Genomic DNA, 13,215 nt, shown 5'->3' with positions numbered 1-13,215 from the left:
TTGTAATTTGATGCACAGGCAAGCTAGCTAATTAGCGAGTACTCAAATGAGGACAACGCTTTTTTGGGTATCGCGAATAAGTGGAGGAGGTGCAGCGTTGCAAAAAAAACAGACTATTCGGATAAACCCGACGTCCCCGTACGAGGACATCGGTTCCATTACTAAAGGGCGACGCTTTAGACGTGGTTCCTCAAGAACCCCTCAAGATCCTCCACCACGAAGAGAAAAGGAATCTGACAATCAAAACCGAGGGCTTAAACAAAAAAAAAAAAAAAAGGTTCTGGGTTGTTTGGATCTGCGGCCTCTAGAGGGAGGCAACAACGCAGGAACGAGAGAAAACAGTCACGGTTAAGTGAGAGCGACTCACGGTGAAGGCCAGGTGCGAGCGTCCGATCACGGTGCTGCTTCGCTTTCCCACTTCTAGCGACAGGGAGGCGTCCGGGTCTCGGCGCGGCCCGTCGCCCCCGGCGCCCAGCACCGTCACCTGCACCGCCGTGGTCGCCATGGAGATGCCGTCACTGACGGAGAAGGTGATGGAGTCGTCCTGGGTGGAGAGTCCAGCGTGGCGGTACAGCAGGACGTTACGGGTCACGTCGCTGAAGGTGAAGATGTCACCTGGCGGCAAAGGAGAGGCGGTCGGTGTGTGTGTATCTGTGTGAGGGAGTTTGTGTGTGTGTGTGTGTGTGTTCTGATGTGTGTAAATTGGTGAGTGAGCTGCTGCTGCGCGCGAGCGTGTGTGTGTGTGTGTGCGTGTGAACTGGTGGGTTAGCGCTGTTGTGTGTGTGGGGGTGTGTTTGCCTGGGTGTTATCTGATTTTTTTAGCTGGTGTGTGTGTGTGTGTGTGTGTGTTGATTTTTGGTATGTGTCCATTAGTGTGTGTCTGTTTGAGGTGGTGGATATCTTTTGCTGTGTGTGTCTTTGTTTCTATGTTGTCTGTTGGTGTGCCTCTGTTAGTTAGCGTGTGTGTGTGTCTGTGTGTGTGTGTGTGTGTGTGTCTGTTGGTGTGTCTGTTAGTGTGTGTGTGCTGCTGGGTGTGAGTTTGTGTGTGCTTTTTTGTGTTTCCATTAGTGTGTGTCTGTTTTATGAGTATGTGGTGGATGTCTTTTGCAGTGTGTATGTGTGTGTGTGTGTGTGTGTTTGTGTGTGTGTGTCTTTGTTTCTGTGTTCTCTGTTGGTTTGTGTTTGAGTGCTGGTGTGTTTGAGCTGTTATGCATGTGTGATCAGGTGTGTGTGTTTGTGCTGATATGTGTGAGCTGGTGTGTGTGTGTGTGTGTGTGTGTGTGTGTGTGTGTTATAAGCATGTTTCCATTTATGTGTCCAGTCATTGATTTCTTTTGTGTGTGTGTCTGTTAGTGTATGTGTGTGTGTGCTGGCGTTTTTGAGCTGTTGGGTGCATGCTGGTCTTTGTATGTGTGTGCTGTGTGTTGATGCCGGTCGTGTCCGTGTGTGTTTCTGTTAAGTGTGTGTCCGTGACCTGTTGTTGTGTGTGAGCTGGAGTACCTGCCGCCATGTGTCACTTGCATGTGTTGTTTTGATGTTTGTCAGTGGTGACTGTTAGTTTGTTTCCATTAATGTGTCTGTTTAGCGTGTGCGGGGGGTGGAGGATGTGTGTGTGTGTGTGTGTGTTTGTTTCTGTCTTGTCTGTCGCTGTGTGTCCATTAGTGTGTGTCTTTTTAGTACCGGTATGTGTGAGCCTTGTTGTTGGTGTCTGCTGCGTACCTTGTGTGTTGTTTCAAGGTGTGTATCTGTTGGTGTGTGTGTCTGAACGCTGGTCCGTGGTAACGTTGTGTTGTTTTCACGTGTGTGTGCGTGCATTAGTGTGTGTCTATTTTGTTGTGCGTCTGATTATACATTCTCTCTCATTGTGTTTGAATGGATTACGATTAAAATTACAGGTTGGACAACAAAGGAAATACACCAGACGAATCAAATGATAAAACAGTGTGTGTGTGTGTGTGTGTGTGTGTGTGTGTGTGTGTGTGTGTGTGCCTTTCCATGTGTGAGTGTCTGTGTTTTTAAGCTCACCATTAGCCATGGTGCTCTGTTCACCACCTTCGGATCTAATCAGCTCTCCGTGGACAGGAGCCTCCACCAGCTCAAACTCCAGCTCGTCTGGAGCCGTATCAGCATCGCTTACCGCCAGCTGCTGGCCACCTACACACACACACACACACACACACACACACACAGAGACACACACACACACACACACACACGAGGAAGATTTAAGGATACAAGCAGAGAAACCTCTGTGGTGTGAACATCAATTTTTCTCCTCCCCTGGTGTGTTTTCTTCATTTTTTGAGATCACGCCGTGCATGTGTGCACGTGTGTGTGTGTGTGTGTGTGTGTGTGTGTGTGTGTGTGTGTGTGTGCGTGTGTGCGTGTGCGTGTCTCATACCGATGGCGGCCTGGCCCCCCAGGGTGACCTCCAGCAGTGGGTCCAGGACCTGAAACACGGGCGGCTGCTGGTGATTGGACAGCAGCAGGATGGCGAAGTCCAGCTCCGGTGTGGTGTGCTCGCCGTCTGACACTGGCGCATGCAAGTGCACGTGCATGAGCGCGCAGGAATGCAGAGCACAAAGCACAAGGGGGAAAGGAAAGCGAAATACAAGCTAAGAGGAAACGTAAATACAAAGACAATACATATCTTTCTTGATTGGCTCTTAATTTGCTCAGATTAAAACAGATTATCTATTGATCAGATTTTTTCGATCAGATTGCCATGTTTAGATTTTTTTGATGGGATTGTCATGATCTGATAATTATAAGATTTTCATGATCGGATTGTCATGATCCGATTAACATAATCAGAATGTCCTAATGTTGATCAGATAATAATGACTGGCTCATCACGATCAATTATCATGATCAAATTATCATGATCAGACCTTCATGACCTGATCGTAACGATCCGATTATTAAGATCAATCATAAAGGTCAGATTATCACGATCAGATTGTCATGAGCAGATTTTTCTTGATCAGATTTTTTTGATCAGATTGTCACAATCTGCTAATAATCAGATTTTCATGATCAGACTGCGCTGATCTAATCATCGCAATAAGAATGTCATAATCAGAGTATTAGATTAGATTACAATGATCACAATTTAACCATCAGATTATCATGATCAATTGAACATGATCACATTGTCATGATCAGATTATTACAATCCAATTATAATGATCAGATTATCATACTTTGTCACCACCAGATCAGCACAATCAGACTATTATAATGATCAGATTTTTTGATCGGCTTGTAATGATCGGCGTGAGATTATCCGAAACACGGGAGCCGACGATCCCAGAAATAAACCATCTGATGTCGGCTTTTCGTGTTAGCCGGGGAGGATGTGAGGAGGATGAAGAGGCAGAGAACTCTTCTCCACCCCTCCACCGCCGCCGCCGCCATCCTCCTCCCCCTTGTCGACACGGAGGAAGATGAAGTGTTTACCTGTGAAGAAAACGCTCAGCGACTCCGGCAAGCCTGTGGGGGAGCAAACAGGAAATGGGGTTTAGAGTAAAATCGGCGAAAAAGAAATCAACCCCGCCGTTTTGAAACCAAACAACAACGACAGCATGGCGGCTGGAGGCCAGGAGGACGCCGCGTCTTCCGTTGGGAAGTCCAACGTCAGACCCGACCTCCTCCGTGTCCGACCAATCCCGGCTGGCATTGAGCTGAGGGGCGGGGCTTAACCTGTCAATCAAAGGCCACCTGTCAATCACAGGGCCGCAGGAAAGAGACATCCGACCGTTCACCCTCTCATTTGCTTGCATGAACCTGGTTTTGGTTCGTGGGTGGAAAATGGAGAACTTGGAGAACCCAAGCGGGGAGGAGAACCACGTCTGACCCCACGGGGTCTGGCGTCCAGCTGCGAAGCCACGACACGGCCAGGAAAATCGCACGGACAACAATTCGCCGCTGGGAAATTCTCCACCGCCGTGGCGGGGAGAACAGATGCCTTTCAGCAAACTAATATGGAATCGCTGATTGAGGATAACACACACACAAACACACACACAAACACACGGCCGCGCGTGCTTCCGTGTCTCTCTGGGGGGAAACCGAAGCCTTTAATCAACACCAATTTTGTTTAATTTAAAATACACACAAATCTGTGTGTTTTAAACCGACACGTTCTAATCACAGGTTCTGCTGACACTTTTAATGCCGACTGACATTTCTAAAGCGGACAGGATTAGTAAATGCCCGGCGGGGTTTATTGCACGTCGTTGACAATCAACGCCTTGAATCTTGAATCTTGCTGTCGAGTTTATTACTGGCAAGCGCTGAACCCGCATACGGCGGGAACCGATTCGGAATAGGAAAAAGACGTGTTGCTTCCCCCTGGTTTTGTCCACGAAGACGGAGAAAAGCGTCGTCGCGGGAGACGAGAGCATGAGTCGTATGAGCGATCGCCCAATATCATTATTCGTTCATCCGTCGCTCCAATCTTGCACACAAGGTCACGGGGTCAGGGCCAAACACAGGAACAATCCTAAAATCGCAGGTTCAGCTGTCAATCAAAGTCACCTGTCAATCACATGGTCATCTGCCAAATCAATGGTCACCTGTCAATCACAGAGTCACTTGTCAATCACACGGTGAGCTGTCAATCACATGGTCATCCACTAAACCCATGGTCACCTGTCAATCACAGAGTCACTTGTCAATCACACGGTGAGCTGTCAATCACAGAGTCACCTGTCAGTCAAAAGGTCATCTGCCAAACCCAGTATCACCTGTCAATCTGAGAGCCACCTGTCAATCTGCCAAACCTAGGCTCTCCTATCCATTGCAGGTACAGCCGTCAATCACAGAGTGTCAATCACAGGGTCATCTGTCAATCACAGGTACAGCTGTCAATCACAGTCATCTGCCAAACTCAAGATCACCTGTCAATCATAGGGTCGCCTGTCAATGGCAGGTACAGCTGTCAATCACAAAGTCACTTGTCAATCACACGTCATCTGCTAATCCAAGGATCACCTTTCAGTCCCAGAACTACTAATAGACATCCAACCATTCACCATCTCAATGAACCTAAGTGACTGTTTTTGAATGGAATGTGGAACCCTGGAGAGAACCCAGGCAGGAGGACAAGGGGAGAACATCACAAACTGAGATCCAACAGAGCAACACATGGCCACCGCATTGTCTTCACGTTGTCATGAAAACAGCCCGACGACCAACCATTCATAGTTTTGGCTTGTCTTTTTTTTCTTTTCTTTTTTTTTGTGATTTCTCTGAAAAAAACGTCCAGATTATTTAGCATTTTTGTCAGTTTCTTTCTCCTCGCCGATGTCGGATGCTCTCTCTGGGGGGTTCCCGGGCAGTTTGAGACGATTTACTGCAAAGTCTAGACGCTTTGAGACACCACTTCATCTCTCCCTGATTGTTATTCCGCTTCCATTGAGAATTTCAGACAAATTCCAAGCAGTTTCCTCGTCTTTTGTTCTCTGCGGCAGGTCTCACCCATGAAGGAGTACTGGTAGAGCTCCTGGAGGTGGGCCGGGGCCCGCGGCGGCCGGTACACGATCTTGCCGTCGTCGACGTCGGCCTGCGTGAAGCTCCTCGCCGCCTTGTACGGTGCGTCTCGGTGTTCGATCGTGCCTGTGTGTAAAAAGGAAGTGATAAAAATGTAATTAGGAAAAACAACAATAAATGAACAGCCTTTTCCAGTAAACACGGCAGATGTTTTCATCGTGCGGGACATCGGGCCCAAGCGTCACCTGCTGCTGCCAGTTTTCCCGAAGCATGTTTGCCACAACGCTCCGTTAGCGTCTCTGCAAACAAGCTGCATTTCATCCAGAGCAGATGTGTTTAATCCACTTTGGTCACATGACTGGCATGGACATAGTTTTAATCCTGGCTACAGGCATCAGTCTGAAAGCTACAAGCTATAGCTACAGGCTATAGGTGACAGGGATACAGTCTGTAGGCTACAGACTACAAGCTAGAGGCTTACAAGTTACACTCTAAAAGTAACAAGCTAAATGCTACATTCTACAGACTACAGTCAACAAGCTACTGTGTACATTAGCATTGCATGTAGGGATACAGTCTGTAGGCTACAGACTGCAAGCTACAGGGTTGCAGGTTATACTCTAAAAGCAACAAGCTAAATGCTACATTTTACAGGCTACAGTCAACAAGCTACTGTCTACATTAGCATTGCATGTAGGGATATAGTCTGTAGGCTACAGACTGCAAGCTACAGGGTTGCAGGTTACAATATAAAAGCAACAAGCTAAATGCTACATTCTACAGGCATCAAGCTACTGTCTACAACATGAGGTGATGTCTCACCTTTAGTGTATTAAAGTTAGAAAAAAATGTATGGATTTTAAATGGATAAATGGATTTTTAGTGATTTATTCAGAAAAGGGATTGGGAGCTCATTCTCAGAACAGCAGCCTTAAACAGTACAGTACAGTGTAGTGTCAGTATAGAGAAAGAACGATAAAGGGGAAAATGGGATGAGCGCATTCCAGGGTTTTTATTGAAGTTACTAGGCTGGGTATTTAAATCGGTACAGCCGCTAACCATCCAGCTGTGGTGGCTGATCTGCTCATGCCAAAAATCTGTACAAATGTCAGTTGAACATGGAGCGACCTAAAGTGCCTCACGCTAAGGCACTGCTTCTCAAATAGCGGGGCGATGCCAGGGAGGGCGCGTGCGACCACAGGGAACATGCTTATTTTTGCCGTACTTGAATAAAGCGTAATTGCACATCCACAGTAGGTGGCGGTGGCACTCTCATTGTTAGAGTGTGCGCATAGTATTAGCTCTTTGGTGTAGATTTTTTTTTTTTTTTTTTTTTGCACTGAGCATGCGCAGGCACAGCACAGAGCAGGAGATGTGAAGTGCAGTGAACAAACACTCAAGAGAGACCATGGAAAAATATTTAACAGAGATGAAAAGAAAGGCAGTGAGAGGCGGAGATAGTGAGACAAACGAAAGTCACCCGAAAGCGAAAATGAGGAAATATGATGAAGCGTATGTAGCGCTTGGCTTTACTGTGGCGACGGTGGGAGACGAGGAAAGACCGGTGTGTTTACTGTGAGCTGAGAGCTGCAGTATCGCGCTTCAAACCCTGCTTCAAAAAGCTGTGCACTGCAAAACTTGCTCATTTTAGCCATTAATCCTGACTTCATCGTTTTGATAAAACGAACATCAGCACAAGTTGTTTTTTCATTTTTGTTTTGCAGGTTTAACTGCTTTATATATTGTGCTCCTGAGTTAATGTTGCTGACCATTGTGCATTCATTATTATTTATCGATTTTATTTAATTTTATTTTTCAGTCTCAAATGGTTCAGTCGGTCAAGAAGTGTTTCTAGTTTAAATAAGGATTTTTTTTAAATTTCAGGCAAATTGATGTACTTTAAATCTTTTATGTTACAGACTAAAAAACAATGTTAATAAAGTTATTCTTTGATGCAAGTTGATCTATATTTCATCTATATTAAAACAAGCTGCAGTCTATAAGCTAAAAGCTATAGTCTACAAGCAACAAGCTACAGTCAACTAGCAATAAATTTTTGTCTACAAGCTAAAAGCTACAGGCTACAAGCAACTAGCTACAGTCAACTAGCAATAAACTATCGTCTACAAGCTGAAAGCTACAGTCTACAAGCAACTAGCTACAGTCAAGTAGCAATAAACTTTCGTCTACAAGCTAAAAGCTACAGTCTACAAGCAACTAGCTACAGTCAACTAGCAATAAACTATCGTCTACAAGGTAAAAGCTACAGTCTACAAGCAACTAGCTACAGTCTACTAGCAATAAACTATCATCTTCAAGCTAAAAGCTACAGTCTACTACCAAAAAACTATCGTGTGCAAGCTAAAAGCTATAGGCAACAACCTACAGGTTAAAAGTTAGTGGGTGACAGTCACAAACAAAAGAAGCTTTTTCTAGTAAAGAAAAAGCAGGCATGATCGCTAGCTGAACGTTAGTGCATTAGCACTTCAGCTAAAATCAATGCTCTTGAATCGTGAATGAAATAAATGAACAAAACAGTTTTCTGAAAACCCAGAGACCATAAGGTCACCACACCTGTGCAGGTTTAGGTGTGTGTGCGTGCAGGTATTAATATGAAAACAGAGTCCATGTCAAATTCACTTTATTTTCCAGTGAATAAAGTGGTCGGGTCCGTCAAAGGATTCTAGCTTTTTCTCCTCCTTATTTCTGGGATGCGATTGTGTGGGCTCGCGCAGCCAGCCTCAATTATATTGATCAGACGAAATGATTAATTCGTGAAGAGGCGGAACGTCGACAGGAGACTGGTTTTCGTGATCGATATTTCACCCTCATTTTGCTGCGAAAAACAAAACCCTGAAACATCTTTTTATCTGCTACTTGAAATCCTTCAGAAAGAAATAATGTGTGTGCGTGTGTGTGTGTGTGTGAGGCACCTTGTCCTGGCGGCAGCGGTTTGGTGATGTTGTAAAGCAGCTTCTCGCTGGGAGTCTCCGAGTCCACGAAGGACAAAGCTGAGGGCGTGATTTCCGTCAGTCGATCCTCCAGCGCCTGAAGAAAAAGAAAGATGGCGGAAGGAGGTTAAAAACGCCGCCCGTCATCTTAGTTGGAAAATGGCAGCGGAAGTCGACTTGGAACGCGGTTGAAACTGGCTGGGGGAGGAAGGAAACGCGACAGAGCTACTCGCCATCCCCATCCATTTCCTGTCTGTGTCACGTCAAGGTGTCCACTCACTGATTCCTTCACAGTACCTGTCCTGCTCACAAGGCCCAGGAGGGGCGACCTGATGGCTGGAGGCGGGGTTTAACCTGGATCCCTCACCTGTCAATCACAGACTTTAAACCATTGACCCCCTCATTCATACCTATGGACAACTTAGACCCTTCACTGCACTTGCTTTTGGACCGTGGGAGGAAGACGGAGAACCTAAAGGGAACCCAGGCATGAGAATATGGAGATAACCTTGGCAGGAGAACATGGTGAGGATCCAGAAAAAAGAACATGAAGACTCGAAAGAGGAGGACATGGAGACTCCAAGCATAGAGAACCAAGCAGATCAGAACCTGGTGACCCGGTGACGTTTCTCCATCTTTGCGCAGGATGTGCTTAAGTGACCTGACCTTCAGATCTTTCAAATTCACTTGTTTACATTTCTCAGCTTTTCCGTCAAGAACCAGCCGATGGTAACCCCAATAGCTGTCCGGGGTTCTCCCCCCGCAGTCCGACTCACCGTGACCTGGAGGTCGCAGTCGGGGTCCAGCTGGGGGAACCCCGGGGTCTGCGGGAGAACCCCGATGGTGAAGGTCTGGGCGTCGCTTTGCGCGAGTGGCGCCATCTCTGTGGAAACCTGGAGAAAGAGAAAGAACGCAGAGTCGTCAAAAGATAGAACGCGACAGTGCTTGGCAACATCTGAATTAGCCAATATCCGTTTGAGAACGTCAAAACCTCATGATGTAACGTGAAGAACACCTCGTTCGGGAACGGGGAACATCAAGTTCATCCATCAGGCTACAAATCGTCACACATTAGATTGAAAAAAATCCTCATGTGACGACATTCACAAGTACTTCGCAGTCAAAGAGAATAATTACCTTTTTTTTAACTGCCATTTCACAGGGATGGCGAGTCAAGGTTCCACATTATAAGGTGTGGAGGTAGAGAAAACTCCAAGACTGATTTACGACAGAATAAAAATAGAAAAGTAGATGGTCCCCATATGAGGACGTCTCTCTGACCATTCGTGATTCATAGCCGATGAAGGAAGTCAAAAAACGCTGTGTCCTGGCGTGAGGCGCTGCCGCGTGCAAACAAAGCAGATTGAATCCAAACACCGTGTTGTTTGTTCTGACGAGAAACCGTCCGGAACCCCTTTTTTTTTTGGGTCCCGTAAGACAGAACCAGAATGCCTGATGTCTGACGGAACCTCTGAGCCGGAGCCCCTTCATTGGAGGAGGCCTGGTGACATTTCACAAGCTTATTAAAGGTCAATGACACTAATCAAAGACCCTCTCGAGTATAAACTTCATCCAGACTTCTCTGTCTCTGCTGCTCAGTAAGCACCTCTTCAAACAAATAGCCTGTCGTCCAAAGCAGACGTGTTAAATCCACTCCTGTCACTAGGCTGAAGACTAAAGACGACAGGATACAGGCTAAAGGTTATTGGCTACTCGGGACAGGATCCAGGCTAAAGGCTATGGGATACAGGCTAATGGCTACAGTCTACAAGCTACAGGCTACAAGCTACAGGCTACAGGCTACAAGCCACAGATTACACGCTACAGACTACAGGGTAGAGGCTCAGGTTAAAGGCTAAAATTTAGATGTTAAAGACAGCTCTCTTCAAGCTACAGACTGAACGCTAGGTGCTAAAGGCTATAGGCTACATCCTACAAGCTACAGGCTACAGATTCAAGGTCACAGATTCCAAGCTACGGGTTCCAAGCTACAGGTTACAGGTTCAAGGCCACAGACTCCAGGCTATAGGCTACAGGCTAAAGACTAGCTCTACTTTTTTAACAAGGTATGTAACAGTCATAATATGAATGGTATTTCCCGTTATCTGGTGACCTCCAGATACAGAGATCATGAACCATGGCTGACCTGGAAGCGGAAGGAGTCCCTGTCAGAGCTGGGGCCGAAGTGGTGGTACCAGACGGCGCCCTCGTTGACGTCCTGCTGGGTGAAGGAGGAAGTGGCGGTGAAGCCGCGGTCGTCAGCCAGCGAGGGGCGCCAGGTGCCGGGGGGGGCGTCGGCTGGCACCGAGACCAGGACCAGCTGACCTGCAGGCCGTTACGAAGACACGGTCAACTTTTAACCCATTGAGGCTCAAAGGAACCTACAGCCTGCACAACCGCAACGTGTTTACAAACAAAACAGGAAGGGACTTTTATTTTGAAAAAAGAAAAAAAATTGTCATTTTAACATTTTTTTTAAAATTAAAAATACATTTATCTTGTAATTTAAATACATTAAAAAAAATAGAAAAAATATAGAAAAATATTACTTTCTATACTATCTACCCCAAAGAACAACAAAAAAGGAAACCAGATATTTTAACATTTTCCAAAAAAGAAGAAAAAAATGGATCTTCTAATTTAATAAAAAAACATCTATGAAAATATTTTTTTACATAATAACCATCTCCCAAAGTATAACGAAAAGAAAACCTGAAAAAAAATCTATCTTGTAATTAACTAAATCAGAAAAGGAAAAAATATGCATAAAAATTGATTTATATAATAACTGCCTTCAAATAATCAAGGACCCTTTAATTTGATTGGAATCTAAATGCATACTGCTCTTCCTGATCCTTCAGTCTTACTTTGATTTAATAAAAAATGAAATGTCTGCCTTGATTTTTTTTTTTTATTTCACATTCAAATTCTGAAAAAAACAAAATTTAAAATTGTAAAAATGTACAAAATGTTTTTATAAAACAAATAAATGAGCAAATAAAACAGAATAAATAATAATACCGGATTTGAAATCAAGTAAGGGCTGTGTGTGTGCGTGCGTGAGTTCGTGTATGTGCATGAGCGTGTGTGAGTCCGTGTATGTGCATGAGTATGTGTGTGTGTGTGTGTGTGTGTGTGTGTGTGTGTGTGTGGGTGCGTGTGTTATATCCTGACACGCTTCAATCTTGTGTTAACATCTGATTTTCTTATCCTTTCTCACCTCCTCAAAAATATTCTTGGGTAGAATTCACCCGAGAGTAAACCTATCAGATGTTGTGATAGTGTCATAGCGCAGGACGGCGAGGGGGCGGGGCTTCGGCAGCCTACCGTGTCTGGGGCCGCCGTCTGGGGCGAGGATGCTGTAAACCACGTGGTCATCGGCGACGCCCTCGTAATCCACGCGCAGCCGCTTCCTGTCCAGACGCACCGCCCCGCCCTGCTGCACCCACGCCGAGGGCAACGACCGAAGGGGCGGGGCCTGTGACACCTGCAGGGACAGGTCAGGGGTGAGAGGTCAGGGGTCACGGGTCAGGGGAGCACCTGGTTCAAGTGATCAAGAGATATGTCAGAAAAAGAAAGGATAGAAAGGCAGGATGGAGAATTCTGGATATTATGGGGTGTCTGTCAGAACTCACACACACACAAAAGTGCTAACATGCTACCATACACACACAGACACACACACACATACACACACACACAAACCGAGAGTACGTGTAGTCAAACACATCCTCAAAGTGTATTTCTGCGTTGCCAAATCACAGGTTGTAGCGTCATTTTCACACACACACACACACACACACACACACACACACACATACACACACACACTCCCTCATGGTTTTTGGTGGTGTTTGTTCTGCTCCGGCAGTGAATCATGTTTCTTGTTTCTCTGCCTTCTGAGCTGCATCAGGGGAGACGCCTGTCCATCAAGAAACCCCTCTCTCCTCCTCCTCCTCCACCTCTTCCTCCTTCTTTTCTAAAAAACACCTATGTTACCACGGCAACTGATATAAATTAATCAATAAAGGTAAAAGATAAAAAAACAGTAATCATTATTAATTAAGCAGGTGGCTAAAAAATAATCAGGTTATGAAAAAAAAATCATCCAAATGATGAAAAACAATCATATTTAATTACTTATCAAATCTAATAATGATAAAATAAAACGCAAAAGACCTGAATTTAGTTTTTATTTTACTGCAAACATAAAGGAATTACTAATAAAATAATTATTAAAGTGAACCTGTAGGTTTAATTATTGCTTAGCAAACACTGTTCGATGCAAAAACCAATCAATCAATATCAAATGAAATGACGTCAACTATTAATTCGTTTGAAGAAGATTATTTTATTCTTTGTTTATTTATTTTCAAAAAACTGAAAAGCCTTTTTTGCAATTCAAGTTTTGAACTTTTTTTTTTTTTCTTTTGAAATGACCCCAGAGATTGGGGACCCCCCTCCCCTTCTCCTCCTCCTCCTCTTCCTCCAATGAATTCAGATGTGTTTGTGAGTGTGGGGCGTTCGTGGCCTCATTAGCATCGCAGTTTGTCTAATATCCTGCAGGCGGACGCAGAGAAAATTAAATTCTCATGTAAATTCACCAGCTTTTCTTTCTTCTCTTTCTTCTTCTCCTCCTTTTTCTTCTCATTCCTTTTTTTTTTTTTTTTAACCGCGTTGAAAAAAACAACGGTCGATTTAATTGGCTTAATGACACTTCCTGTCGACGAGACACAAACTGGCAGGAGGGAGCGTTCATATTCATTACAGA

The 13,215-nt window shown here is 45.0% G+C and overlaps 1 protein-coding gene across 1 annotated transcript in view; it reads right to left on the bottom strand.

Annotated features, from left to right (window-relative positions):
• Positions 1 to 13,215, bottom strand: part of fras1 (Fraser extracellular matrix complex subunit 1) — a 161,748-nt gene that overhangs the window by 41,787 nt on the left and 106,746 nt on the right. The window contains exons 29-37 of the mRNA XM_086169440.1: positions 11,772 to 11,931; positions 10,591 to 10,769; positions 9,221 to 9,337; positions 8,427 to 8,541; positions 5,482 to 5,619; positions 3,460 to 3,492; positions 2,402 to 2,533; positions 2,026 to 2,154; positions 368 to 615 (exon numbers count right to left, since the gene is read on the bottom strand). Of these exons, the coding sequence (XP_086025566.1) occupies positions 368 to 615; positions 2,026 to 2,154; positions 2,402 to 2,533; positions 3,460 to 3,492; positions 5,482 to 5,619; positions 8,427 to 8,541; positions 9,221 to 9,337; positions 10,591 to 10,769; positions 11,772 to 11,931 (1,251 nt within the window). The remainder of the gene's footprint in view (positions 1 to 367; positions 616 to 2,025; positions 2,155 to 2,401; positions 2,534 to 3,459; positions 3,493 to 5,481; positions 5,620 to 8,426; positions 8,542 to 9,220; positions 9,338 to 10,590; positions 10,770 to 11,771; positions 11,932 to 13,215) is intronic.

Source organism: Fistularia commersonii, chromosome 22 (genome assembly GCF_037954325.1).
Source record: "Fistularia commersonii isolate RoL2024-O1a breed Wild chromosome 22, RoL_Fcom_v1.0, whole genome shotgun sequence".
Lineage (NCBI taxonomy): Eukaryota > Metazoa > Chordata > Actinopteri > Syngnathiformes > Fistulariidae > Fistularia > Fistularia commersonii.
Note: the sequence above shows the minus strand (reverse complement) of the source record. Positions and strands in the feature narration are given on the sequence as shown.